General features: G+C 40.5%; 1 protein-coding gene across 2 annotated transcripts in view; it reads left to right on the top strand.

The window, feature by feature from the left end:
* Positions 1–111: 111 nt before the first annotated feature.
* ZFYVE16 (zinc finger FYVE-type containing 16) overlaps positions 112–12,688 on the top strand; it is a 34,944-nt gene continuing 22,367 nt past the window's right edge. For both annotated transcript variants that reach the window (XR_014270216.1, XM_082497812.1), the window contains exons 1-3: positions 112–235; positions 9,314–9,421; positions 9,611–11,793. Coding sequence is in view for 1 of the 2 variants with exons in the window: in XM_082497812.1 (XP_082353938.1) it covers positions 9,352–9,421; positions 9,611–11,793 (2,253 nt within the window). In the remaining variant the exon portion in view is untranslated. The remainder of the gene's footprint in view (positions 236–9,313; positions 9,422–9,610; positions 11,794–12,688) is intronic.

Raw genomic sequence — 12,688 nt, 5'->3', positions numbered from 1 at the left:
GGGCGGGTGTTGCCGAGCGCCGCCTCTGCGCAGGCGCGGGGTGGGCGGGGCGGGGCCGCGCATGCGCCGAGCGGCGTTCGGGCGCGCAAACAAGGGGCGCTGCCGCCGCTGTCCCGGAGCCGCTGGCGGGGGGAGGGGCCGCCTCTGAGGTGAACTGGCGGCGGCGCCGGGAGTGTTCCGCGCGTCCCCCTCGCCCAGCGGCCCGGGAGGGCAGCCCTGCCCCGCCATCTTGGGGGTGAGGATGTGGGTACGGGGCGGGAGGGGCGTGGGGGGATGGGAGCCGCGGTGAGGTAAGCGCGGCCCGGGCGGCCTCCTCCCACCGGCAGCCGCCGTCTCCCGGTCCGGCCTCCTTGGCCGGGAGCCCGCGGCTTGCCCGCAGAGAGGCGGGGGGAGCCGTGTGGCGGTGTCTCCCGGGGCTCCCGGCCGGGGCAGGAGCCGCTGTGGGCTCGCGGGGCGCGGCCACGGACGGGATTTCTGGGGAGGCGCCCGGCGCGGCTCTGACCTGCCCGTCCGTCCCCCGGTCCCAGGGGACACGGCCTGAGCGTTAGCACTGCCCTCGCCGCCGGCAGCACCGTGGTGGGTGCTGACTGCCTTTGTCTCACCTGGTCAGGCACAGATGCGCGTTTGTCTCGGCTGAGGAAAGTGACCTAAGCTGGCATGGAGCGCTGAAGTGTATTCCAGGCCCGGAGAAGGGCTTGTGTACTTCAGAACTGATAAGACTGTCATTAGGGAAACTTTGTGCCATAAGGATTTTACAGTCTCGGTAGCGTCAGCGAATGTGCTCCTTGGAAATTGGAGATGGTAATGAAACAATAATAAACCCTTGTGATTTCTAGCATACAGTTTGATACTTGCACTCTAGCAGCTAACTGGGTAGTACTCCTGCAGCGCTTCATGCTGCATAGTGCACGTTTGGTTGCTTAGGTGGATTAATTGCTCCTAGAGGTTTAAGGATATGAGTGATGGTTTTGGTACTTCTGTTCCATTTGTTTTGGTATGGGGTACAGAGTGTAGTGGACACGCTTACACCATACACTTACAGGCATTAAATGTTTTAAGACATGCTTCTGCATAAACTGAGAAACAGTCTGTATTTAAATACAAGCTATAACAGGAGAGAACTGGTTATTAGTACATTCTGGAGAAATGAGGAGAGCACAGAAAAGGATCCAGTTGACTGCCAGTACTAGATGCTGTTAGGATCTACTGCTGTATTGCTGAGGTTGTCTGTTATGAATATCTGGTTATTAACAATGCAAATCAGAACAGATGAGAATATTGAGGGAACAATGGTTTCTGTTAAATGATCTTTCAGGCCTGATGTAATAATCATGTTCTCGTGAGTCATTTTCTAATGCTGAGTAATAAATGCTAATACAACTAATGATGGATGGCACTGTGAGCAGCATGTGAGAGATGCATTTGTTCAGTTGAGCAAGTGGATTCTTCAGCTTTGTGCCTGGCTGTTGATGGTACCACTGATGTGTTGGAGCATTGGTGAAAACTGGTAATTGTCAACAGACAATTTTTTCTGTGTGGTATGAATGATACTATTTTCTGTTCAGAAAAGCAAAATCAAATTGCTGTAGATGAATGAAAGGAAAATCTTCTGTGGCTGAAGATGATGTTGGGATAGAGTTCTCTGATTGTTGGTGATAATATCATAATGCTGTCAATAGTTATATTATTCTGAAGAAACTGTTGAATGAACAGAATGTTGCTTTTTAAGCAAGGCAGTTTAGTTTTTTACAGTGTGCCATGTAAGCCTTTGTAAGCCTTTTCTTGTCTGTCTGAAAACTTCTGTAACCTTTATATTCAACCCCTGATTCAGCTAGTAAATTTGCAGTGGGAGCAGCGGCTGCAGGTTTTGGGTTGGATAATATGTTGTCTTGCTCAGCACAAATAATTTTAACTTTTATTTGACAACGTTTAAGTTGTTCACAAAGCATTTGCTTAGTTGTAGTGAACTTCCCTGTTAAATTGATTGCTGATGATCTCCGTGGGCAGTTGTACCCTTCAATTTTTTTGTCTGTACGGCCTCAAGCCTATGAGTAATTGTGTGGCACAGGGATGTTGGGGGGGGCGGGCAAGAAGGAGAAGGCTGGTAACTAAATAATTACATACCCTTAAGATCAGAGAAGAGGCATACTGTGCTTGATGCAGCACCTCTATGGCATTGTGAGCTTCAATAGTTCGTAATGGTTGTATTTCTGTCAGAGGCTTTGTTCTTGTGGTAGTTGCTGGGTGGTAAGCTGGAAAAAACTACCTAAATCCTGTTGTGAGGATAAAAGCTTCAACGTAGCTTTGTGTGAAGACTAAATAATAATTATTAAACACAATGGTGAAGTTGAAATAATGTAAGTTTGCAGTGAGCAAGAAGACTTTCCTGATAACTGACCACAGTAGCCATCTTAATTTTAGGTTTTCTGGAGTAAAGACTTGTGTGCATGTATGTGTTTCTTTCTCTGACCTGATCTTGTGGTGTTTTAGCATGTTCCATATAAAAGCAGGCCTGGATTCTGCAGAGGTAGTAAGGTGTGACTAGCTGAAGATCTGGTAATGCCTATATAGATTAACATTACAGAGAATGTTTTTCAGGGATTCTTAAACATCAAAAGGATACTTGTCATCAGACATTAAACTGGTTAGCTGGTAATAATTTACTTATGCATTTTATTTTACAAGTTATCACCACTGAAAACTACTACCTCCCTCCGTTTAGAGACCAAAAAAAAAGTGGACCATCTGTCCTGTAACTTGGCCATTCTCTACTGTAGCAGACTTCTGTTATCTTCTCCTATAAATAAGAGTGCATTGAGAAGTCCCTAGTGGAATGTTGGTTTTGAACCCTGGAATATGTGCCTGTTATATTAGAAGTGATTTATAAAGGGTATAAAAGTAAAGGGTTTCTAAATGCACTGACACACTTGCACTTATTGTACAGTCATCCAAATCACAGTATTTGCTTCCCTTAGGTAACAGATTTTATGTAGTAGAATTACTGCCTCTGTTTCTTAAGATAACTCTATGCAATTTAAAATGCAGTCTTAGGAGTTTCCCAGAGACCAACCCTTGTCGGACTGGGCAAATAATGTTAGAAAACCTTTGCTATTCTCTTTTGTTCCATTTAAGCTTGTCTCTTGAAGGCCTCAGGAGGTAAAGAAGGGTGTTTGACCAAGTGTCAATTTGACCTCACTATTAACTGTTCAGAATCCTTCCGGAGATTGCCGCAGACTGGCTCACTTAAGTACTGTACACATCGGCTGTTCTAGGTACTGGCTTCCTGGGTTCACCATGGTGACTGCTGCCTGACATAGCAATTGAGTGGTGTTAGTTTTCCCCTAAATAAATTTGGGTAAGGTAATGAAGAATGCTGGTCTTGAAATCAAGGCACAAGTAAAAGCTTTTAAAGATAAGAGACTTAAATTAAGGTTGTTTAGAAACATACCAAATGTTTACCTAGAGAAGTGGCAAGTACTCTTAGTGTGCTTTTCTGTAATACGTCAACAAGAAGTATTATTCTGTCTTGAAGCCAAAGGATACTCAATCGATAAAACAAAGACTTGACTGTTAACTGGAAAGAAAAATGGACCTTTGCCAACCCATGTGCTTGGAAACCCTTGTAAGCGGTGTGTTCTGTTCTTCAACTGAGATTAGCTGCTGCTTAAGGAATTGAGATGTACATAAGGATGACAGGTGTGATGACCTGTAACAGTGTAAAATGTTCAGAATGTGACATGTTTCTATCCATTAATACATCATCTTTAATGTATTTCTGGCTGAAGAAGTAGTAATTGAGCACCCCTCCTAACGTCAGGCCTTGTAGTTTACTCATACAGTAGACAGTAAAATGTCTTAAGGAAACAGCAGACCAAATTAGCTTAATTCAGCACAGTAATCTGTGAAAGTAAATCTCTAAAACTATAAACTAAGTTACCTGATTTAATCATAACTGCATTCCCTGATCTAAACTGGACTCTCTGAAATAAAGCTTTCTTGGATCTTGTTCTTTAAAATGAGTTTTACAACATCAGATACTAACTGTTATCACTGTACTGTAGTAATGCTTTTTTTTTTTTTTCTTTTTTGAGGACTGATATTTCATCTTCAAGTCTCCTCACACATAAATATTTAACTTATCTTAAAATGAAAGCATATGGTCTTTATCAAGCAGTGATTTAACCATTGTTTAAAACTTAAAGCTTTCTACATTGAAAAAATTATAAAATGGAGCTAGTAAGAGCCTCAGATATATCTCACTGCACTGTTAAGGACTTAATGCCTCAGATACAGTTATGAACATTGTATTTTAGCAGTTTATTAAAAGAAAAATTAATCTGTGAACCAACTTGTAGAGAGTCTAGTGAGTGTATTCAGAGCTCTAGAAAACATGTTCAGAGGGCAGCACTCAGTGCTGTGTAGTCGACAGAAGGCCTGTGCCTTTAAATGCGTAAGAGGTGGCAGCAGCAAGGAGAGGATTGACTCCAGTCCTGAAGGTGTCTGCTGGACAAGCAGATTAAGTTCCTTGTGCTTTTCTTACTGGTCGTGATTCCTTCCTGCTCGTGCATTGCCGCTGCTGGTGTGCAGGCACGTTTTCTTGTATGTCTACGTGAGGATCTTGCCTGACTGAAAAATACCTCTTTTTAACCCAGGTCAGTTCTTGCTCTATGTGCAACCTCACCTAACGGATGTTAAACTGGCATGGTGTAAGGAATGGTGACTGAACAGTTCCTCTGAAACCTGCAGTGGAAAGATCTGTGGGCATAAGCAGCTGTAGTTTCCTCTTCTACACTCAGCACTCCTCCTGTCCCTGCATGCACTTTCCTTGCCCATACAAAATTATTATTTCCCTCTCACATCTCAGTCGTTTCTTTTCTTAAGGGTTTTGTAGGATTGGGGGTGGAGGGATAGTGAGTGTTTCTACTACTGAAGCTTCTACCTACTTAAAAAAATAAAGTGGTTGTGCTGCTGGTTTCAGATTGTTAGAAGTATAATTCTTAAAAGAATATGTTCAGAACAAAGGCAGTTTGCTAAAACAAATGGTTCCTACAGACTTCTTTTGCTCAGGGAAACAAGCAGCCACGTAATAAAAATGTCACTAGATCTTTTTCAAAGCTTCTGCCATGGGCCGAGTGATTCACTTCTCTCATAAGACAAAAGCAGTGAAATATTTATTGATAGAAAAGAGGGATTCAACAAAGTTTGATAGTAAATGTGACTGTTTTAATGAGATTCAATGGCAAAACACACTTGATTATTTACTGCATAGGGGACAGGGTTAGACAGAGCTGTCAGGGGAACCCTCTTGTTGAGTCACAAGGTTCAGAGAGGGCGCTCTTGCTTTCTAAACTCCTCAGAGAGAAGTGTGGGTGCAGCTGGATCCAATCTTAGTCCCAGATTTGGTCAACGGTTTACATCTAAAAAGTTATATATGCACAATCAATCTTTTTTTATCACTTAGCTAAGATTTCAGTTTAGCGTGCTATTAACCGCTTACTGAGGATCTGTTGCGGCAAGGAATCTCTCAGCCTCGAGGAGCGACCTTCAGTGGTGGCCCTACTCAAGGGGAGATCCTGGTCTGCAGCCTGCTGCCCTGTAGGAGAGCTCAACGTGCCTTGGGCTGTCCACTATTTATAGAGTAAGATAATTGACCTATAGTCATATTTGCATAGCAGCAGGGCATCTAGGTCCCTATTCCAGACAGTGTTTGGCTATGTTGCCATCCATCCCCCAAAGTCCAGGTGCAACCCATCACAACCTCCACTGACAGTTATGGCTTGAGTAGGAGCCGAGGAAGAGGGCGGGGGGGAGAGCATACTGCCACAGTTTCTAATCCACTGCTTGTTTAATGTAAATATTGGGATTGGCTGTAGGCAACTCTAGTGAGCAAAAAATAAAACTTGGTCTTGTTGCTGAAAGATGATTTAGAAGGTAAGAAACCAGAAGGCTTTTACACATTTTTGGTGATGCAGATACGTGGATTCAGGACAGGGAGATGGGAGAGAGATAAGATAAGGTGTTTGTTACCCTGGTTTGGGGGTTTTGATTTTGTTGTTGGTTAGTGTTTGTTTTTTTTTTTTCTTGGAGGCCTGTTTTAGAAAAGCCGAAAACCTGTGAAGCATTTTAAGAAAGAGTAGTGAAATAGCAGGAATCATATGCTAGTTACTGAAAGTTGTTTTGTTCAAAATGCTGTACTAACTCATGGAACCATTTATTTCAAACCTATATAAATTTAACTAAATGTATCAACCTTATTGACTCAATAGACTGAGGTATCATGGTAGTTTTCTGAGCTTTCTGTAGAAGTGATTTAATCTATATTACATGTGTGTAAATATTTGCATATTATTTCAGTTCTGCAGCTCTTTGCATTGAGTTCTTTCCTTTCTCAGAGAGGCCAGGGGGCCAACAGCGTACAGTGCAAATGCATTCTTCTAATCTACCTATTTAGCATTATAATCTAACAATGCGTACGTATATGCTTAATTCAAAATTTGTCTTGTACCACTTAAGAGTGCAAAATAATGGATAATCTCTAGGTCTTTTAAGTGTAAGATAAAGATAGCTGAAATGATTACTTGCCTCAGTATATTTGTTGAAATATGGAAGATTTTTTTTTTCTAAGAGCTTCTGGTGTCATTGACATACCTGAACAAAATTCATTTCAGAGGATGTCTTTAAGTCTGATTTATTGGTGATAAATGTTTGTTAATGAAGTAAACAAACTTTTTTAAAACACATTTGAATAGTTTTTTAAATCAGCAATAAAATTCTGATTGCGGTAAATTGGGACCTTAACTTGTAGGACTGTAACCCTGCAAACAGTGTTTTGTGTAGATAACAGAGTGAAGCATCCAGGTTTAAGATCCTTGCCAGGACCTTGTGCTAGGTTAGTGTTTGTTTCACTTTGGAGACCTGTTTTGGTGGAGAAACAAGGAAAAAAACTAACTTTGTTTTCTCTCTAAAGTACGTGACTTTCTGTCTTTTCAGCTCTTTGACCTGACTTCTTGTGGGATGAGATGAGAGTGGGTGCCAGCGCAAATGAAGCCTTGGGGAATATGTGGCTGGAGAGTGGTGAGGGGCCTGTGACCGTCACCCCTTTTGGTCACAGATGTTAGTCTGCACGTTAGTTGTAACTTAAGTTATACCTGAGTGGTAAGGCTGTGAAATAAATCCTTACAGAGAATAAAAATCAGCATTATGTATTCCTTGATCTCTAGTATTCTCACAGTCCTTCAATATTTCTAGTTTATACGGTCTGCTCAAATAACTTTTAAGGGTCGGTTTGTTGCTGTCCATAAATACATGCTTTAAGAATGGGATCTGTACTTTAATGTCTCTTAATGAACCACCAAAAGCTGTTAACCTTGTAAGGCTCTAATTGAATAAACTTCTATTTCAAGTTGTAATCTCCTACTTGCTAAGAGGTCACGAGATGAGATAATTGTTACAGGCAAGAACTGAATTCAAATGAGTGTAATAGAAATGGCGTTAAGTATGGACTTTTTGCTGTTTGATGCTTATTAGATAGCTGTGTGAGACTTTTATGGTGCAGCATGCTGAAAACCATTGGGGTGACTAATTCATGGCCATGGATATCAATATAGTGGTATATTCAAATTGTTTATTTTTTGTTCATATATGGGTACAAAGTACTGCATAGTGTTATGTTGCATGCTATTTGTTTCACCTTTCTTATGCTTTGCAAGTCTCTCTTTGAACTATATATTAGCTTAAAATATTCTTGTCGCATGCATGTTAATGTGGTAATAAGATGCACCTGATCTGAACCATTCAGTGAGAGGAAACCTTACACCTCAGTGGAGTAAATAAAGCATAGAGTCTAGATCCATAGCTGTAGCGTGGCATAAGTGATATGAGAGGATTGAAGTATTTCTTTGGGCCACAAGCTTTGAGAAGAAACAGTACTAGGTGGTCAAAGTACATTGAATGGGGAGGAGGGGGTAGGGTGTGAAGTCAGCCAATGCAGAGACTAAGTGCGCTGATAAGAGTAGAAGAAAAACTAGACAGACCTCCATGGGGTCTAGTTTCCGGACATTACACTAAAGGGATCTGAGTCCCTTCAGTTTACTTAAGGGAAGTGTAAGTAATGTCTTGATTATATGTTTTAGGTAATGGCACAGTATGGGTATTCAGACACAAAAAAGATGTGGAATTAGAAAGCAATTCAGAGTGACCAAAAAGGCATAACATTGAGTGGCTGGAAATCTTCATTAAACAAATTAAATGGGGTGTTTTGCAATAGGGAATGTGATTAATAAATAGCTTTTTGATGAGTTGGTAAGTCTCTAAAAAGATTTTAAAAAAAAAAAAAAAGAAAAATTTTGTTTGGGTGTTGGAGAAAGTGGATGGTTTTTGTGTTTTGAGTAGACTAGACATTATCTGAATTACCATGGCAGATTTTTTTCTCTTTCTCCTAGCCTTGGAGGAAGGTTTAAGAGGAGGATTTAAAAGCAGTTTGTGGATCATTGAGGGGGAGGAGTACTGACCTCAACCTGCTTAAATGCATTGCAGCTCTGTGTTAAGGTGACTGTCTCATATTTCAGTGCTTCAGCTGGTTGTCTGCTTTAGAGTTCCTGATATATTTTAGGGTTTAGCCAGTGTTTAGTCTTATCTGAAACGTTTGGTTATAGCTGAAAGTAATTGAAGTTGATTGGTTGGATAGCTTGGGAACTAAGAGAAGCTGTTCCTTTAAGTCTTGTGTTCACGTGCTCAGTGTTGAATTTGTTGTCAGGCTCAGACTCCTAGAGGAGATGTTTTTCTTGCTGGCGCTTCTGCCAACACAAGGATACTTTTTATGCTTTCTACTGTAGTTTAAAGCATGAAATGTCTGGGATTATGCAGGCATCATTTATTTAAACAGTTCATTTGTGTTGCAAGTGTAATGATGACGTATTTTGGGTTTTTACCTGTGAAGTGTGTGGTGTAAAGTGTATAGGGGCTCAAACTAGAAGATCCTAGTATCCCTTCTGGTTTTAAACTTACTGATATTATAGTGCCATAGTATGTGCTTTCAGATGCATTTGGTTTTAATAAGGCAGCCTCAATTTCGTGATCTGAGGTGAATTTTTGAGTGTATTGTGCATAGCGTACTGAGTATACTGTAGAACATATTTAGAGTACATAGAGGCTGACAGTCTGCAGCCCTGTTTATACTTAGATTTTGTTTACATGGAGAGACAAGAAAATGTTATTAAAAAGAAAAAAATACTTAATAGAAGTCTTCTAATAGTAACACTGACTTCATAAACAGGAAAATGCTACAAATGAAATACTTTGTTTTTCTTTCTAGATTTAAGAAGGCTAAAGCTTCACTGAAGTGTAACTAGAATGGACAGTTACTTTAAAGCTGCAGTCTGTGATTTGGACAAACTACTTGATGAATTTGAACAGAATACAGGTTAGTTCCTGCGCTACCTTATTCTCCAGCATAATGATATTAGTCAAATGACTGGTACGATGGAATTTGAAAATAACATATGCTAAGTAAAAGTTTGTATTGATGAATAGATGGGTTTTAGAGGGAGTGCATTATGGAAAGGGAGGGGTTTTATAACGTTTGCTTTTGATCTCTTTTTGCTTAAAATAGATGACTATGACTGCTACAGAACACTTCACAGTCCACATGACTCAAAACACCATTCGCTTTCTTCAGTTCTGGATTGCTTACAACATGTATACCCAACACCAAAACTGCAAGAGGGTGCTAACAATTATACTTCATCAGAAGAAATCTCTCTAGCTAGCCACATTGGAACAAGTGAGGCCCTTCTGAGTTACTCACCACAAAATGAGAAGAATGTTGCTGGACCTGATCTTTTGTCCACTGTGGACAGTGGTTCCTTAAATGAAATTCAGGCTTCAAACCTGGGAAGGTGTAGCATACCTGTGTGTGATCTTGTTAATGACACAGGTAACTTAATCCATTCAGTGGCTACTCATGAAGATACTCAAAAGTTGCAGCCAGATGACTTCCGATACAGTGAAGGTTTGATTGGCTTTGGTGTATCTTGCGTACCTGTTCCTACCTGCGTGTCATCAGCAGGTTGCAGTGGTGTTTCAAGTACAGAGCAGAGTGATGGGGACTCAATGCTACAAGATTCAGGACATCTGAAAACAGAGGAGATCAATCATTTAGCTTTAGAATCAGCCAGTTATGCTACAGCAAAGATCTCGGATCCATGTGATGATCAACACAGGACAGAATCTGTAAAGGGCAGTGCAGTATTTGAGCAGCTTGAACAAACAGCTCGCCTTAATATTGCGTGTGTCCCTGTAACGTCACAGAATTCAAATGCATGCAGTCCCAAAGATGAGAAAGCATATGAAAAATTTCCTTGTGAACCACAAGATGAAAGTGCATGCTCTGCAGTAAGCAAAAAGACGTACGGAAGAAATGCCGTAGAAAAGGTGGACTCAAAAGATGACAGTAGTGTTGAATCCATGCCTTCGGATCTACCAAAGAGGCCTCAGTTGCATGAAAACCATGCAACATTACCTGGAAATTTTATTTTACCAGGCTCCTCATGTCAAACAGGAGCTGAAGTAGAATTGGAACAGCAAATCTCAGAAGAAAATGTAGGTAGTGAAGAACTTAATAGCAATGAAATACTAAACAGTGTTTCAACCTCATGTATTTCAGTTGAGGATATCCAGAACTCACTGTCGTGTCTTCCACTTCCTGTATCTATATGTGGTTCGTTAGCTGTAACGGAAGAAAAAGTTAATCCTCTACCTCAAAACGAAATGGCGGAGGTTATTAGTGATATTTTAACTGTTCATGCTGGAAAGTCTAAAACTGATCTCTCAGGTAGGGAATCCTGTGAAAACGCTGACTTGCATGAACAGGAAGGATATATAGCTAAAATCAACAACAGTGTTGTGGAAAAAAGTACAGAGGGAGAGAGGTATGATACTGAGAATATAATTGGTGATGGTGATTCTCAGCAAATCAAGGCTTTTGCTTCTGATTTTCTAGAATATGAAGCTGACCCATATGGTGTTGGTATAGACGCTTACTACAATGAAAGTATGAGCCCAGTTATGGCTGACTTTACTGTTGAAGAGAATGTTATTAAAAGTGATACTCTAATAAGTGATGCTGAGCTTGATGATTTTTTGTATGGACAAAGTCTTCAGTCCAATGTCTTGAAGTTTTCAGATAATGATAGTAATTTAATGGAAGCTGATGCAGATGAAGGGATTTTAACAGATGTGAACAACCAGGATTTCACAGAGGTCACTGAAGAACATATGCAAGCAAAACTAGAGGAGATAACTAGTGTTAATAGTAATCTTGAAGTATCTCTTACTGCCAATGAATCAGAGTCTGCCACAGAAGAGAATATGTCTCATATTCAGGACATGACTGAGAGTCGTAATGAAGCACTAGTTTCTAATGTTCATACTGAAGGTGCAAGACCAAAGCAGTTGCTTGGCCTTTCCCAAGGAGACATTGGTCAGAGACAACTGAACAGAACAGATGTACTTGAGAGAGAAAACCAGGAAGCTATTTCTTTTACCCCAGAAGCTCCCCTCTCAGGCACCAGTGTAAATATTGGTAAAAATTCTGAACCTGCGCACTCTGGGGAAAGCATCTCTGAAGCTGGAGGAAATCAAACATCTGAAAATTTAGAATCTCTTAAAATACCTGCAGCTGTCTCACGAAAACAACCATTGTGGGTTCCTGATTCAGAGGCACCCAACTGTATGAACTGCCAAGTCAAGTTCACGTTTACAAAAAGGCGACACCACTGTCGAGCATGTGGAAAGGTAAGTTATTTGAGAGCGGTCCTGTGTTATTAAAAGCAAATTAATTCTGATTTAGGGAAAATCAGAATACAGAAAGGAAAGAATATTGACAGAATTTTTCTAGGTCAAAGTATTTTATTTTTAAAAAAAATTATTTTTATTTTTCCTTCGCAGAAACTTAGACTGTTGGAAAAGACTGATATTAATTAAGAAACATATGACCTTCTTTGTGAAAATAGTTAAAGGGAAGTACAGAGAATGTTCTAAATTTATCTCTCATTACTGGCTAGACTAATGTGTCTTGCATAGAACAAGGAAGGTGAAACTGTGGACTTCATAGTAGTCACGGTGAATCAGCTTTTTACTCAGTTTTTAAGTTAAGCTTAAGTATTTAAGCTTAAAAAAATTGAAGTGGTAGTGATGATTGGAATTCAGGTAAGTGGTTATACCAGCTGTTTGCCATCCCTGGAGGTGTTTAAAAAAGGGTAGACATGGTACTTGGGGACATGGTTTAGAAGTGGTTTTGTCAGGTTAGGTTAATGTTTGGACTTGATCTTAAAGGTCCCTTCCAATCTCAACAATTCTATGATTCTATAAAACTCTGTCCATGAATCTGGAAGGGTTGCATTCTTTCAGGAGCTGTAACAGCAGTACCATTGCAGAGGATTTATAGCCTAAATTCTGTCTTCCTCTGTGTTTAGATGTATAATTTTTCCTGGGGAGTCATCTCAGGGGAAAAGCATGCTACTTTTGTGGGGTGAATGGTACTCACCAGCTGAGCAAGTAATCCATAGAACTTTTTTCAACCAGTGGTCTTGTGCAATGAGTAAACAATGTCAAGCCTTATTCTTAATCCAGAATTCCCTTGTGAGCTACTGTGGCTTACACTTGTACATAAATGGGAATACTAACAATA

This window comes from Vanellus vanellus (genome assembly GCF_965231255.1).
Source record: "Vanellus vanellus genome assembly, chromosome: Z".
Classification (NCBI taxonomy): Eukaryota; Metazoa; Chordata; class Aves; order Charadriiformes; family Charadriidae; genus Vanellus; species Vanellus vanellus.
The sequence above is the reverse complement of the archived record's forward strand: the minus strand, read 5'-3'. Positions and strand labels throughout refer to the sequence as shown.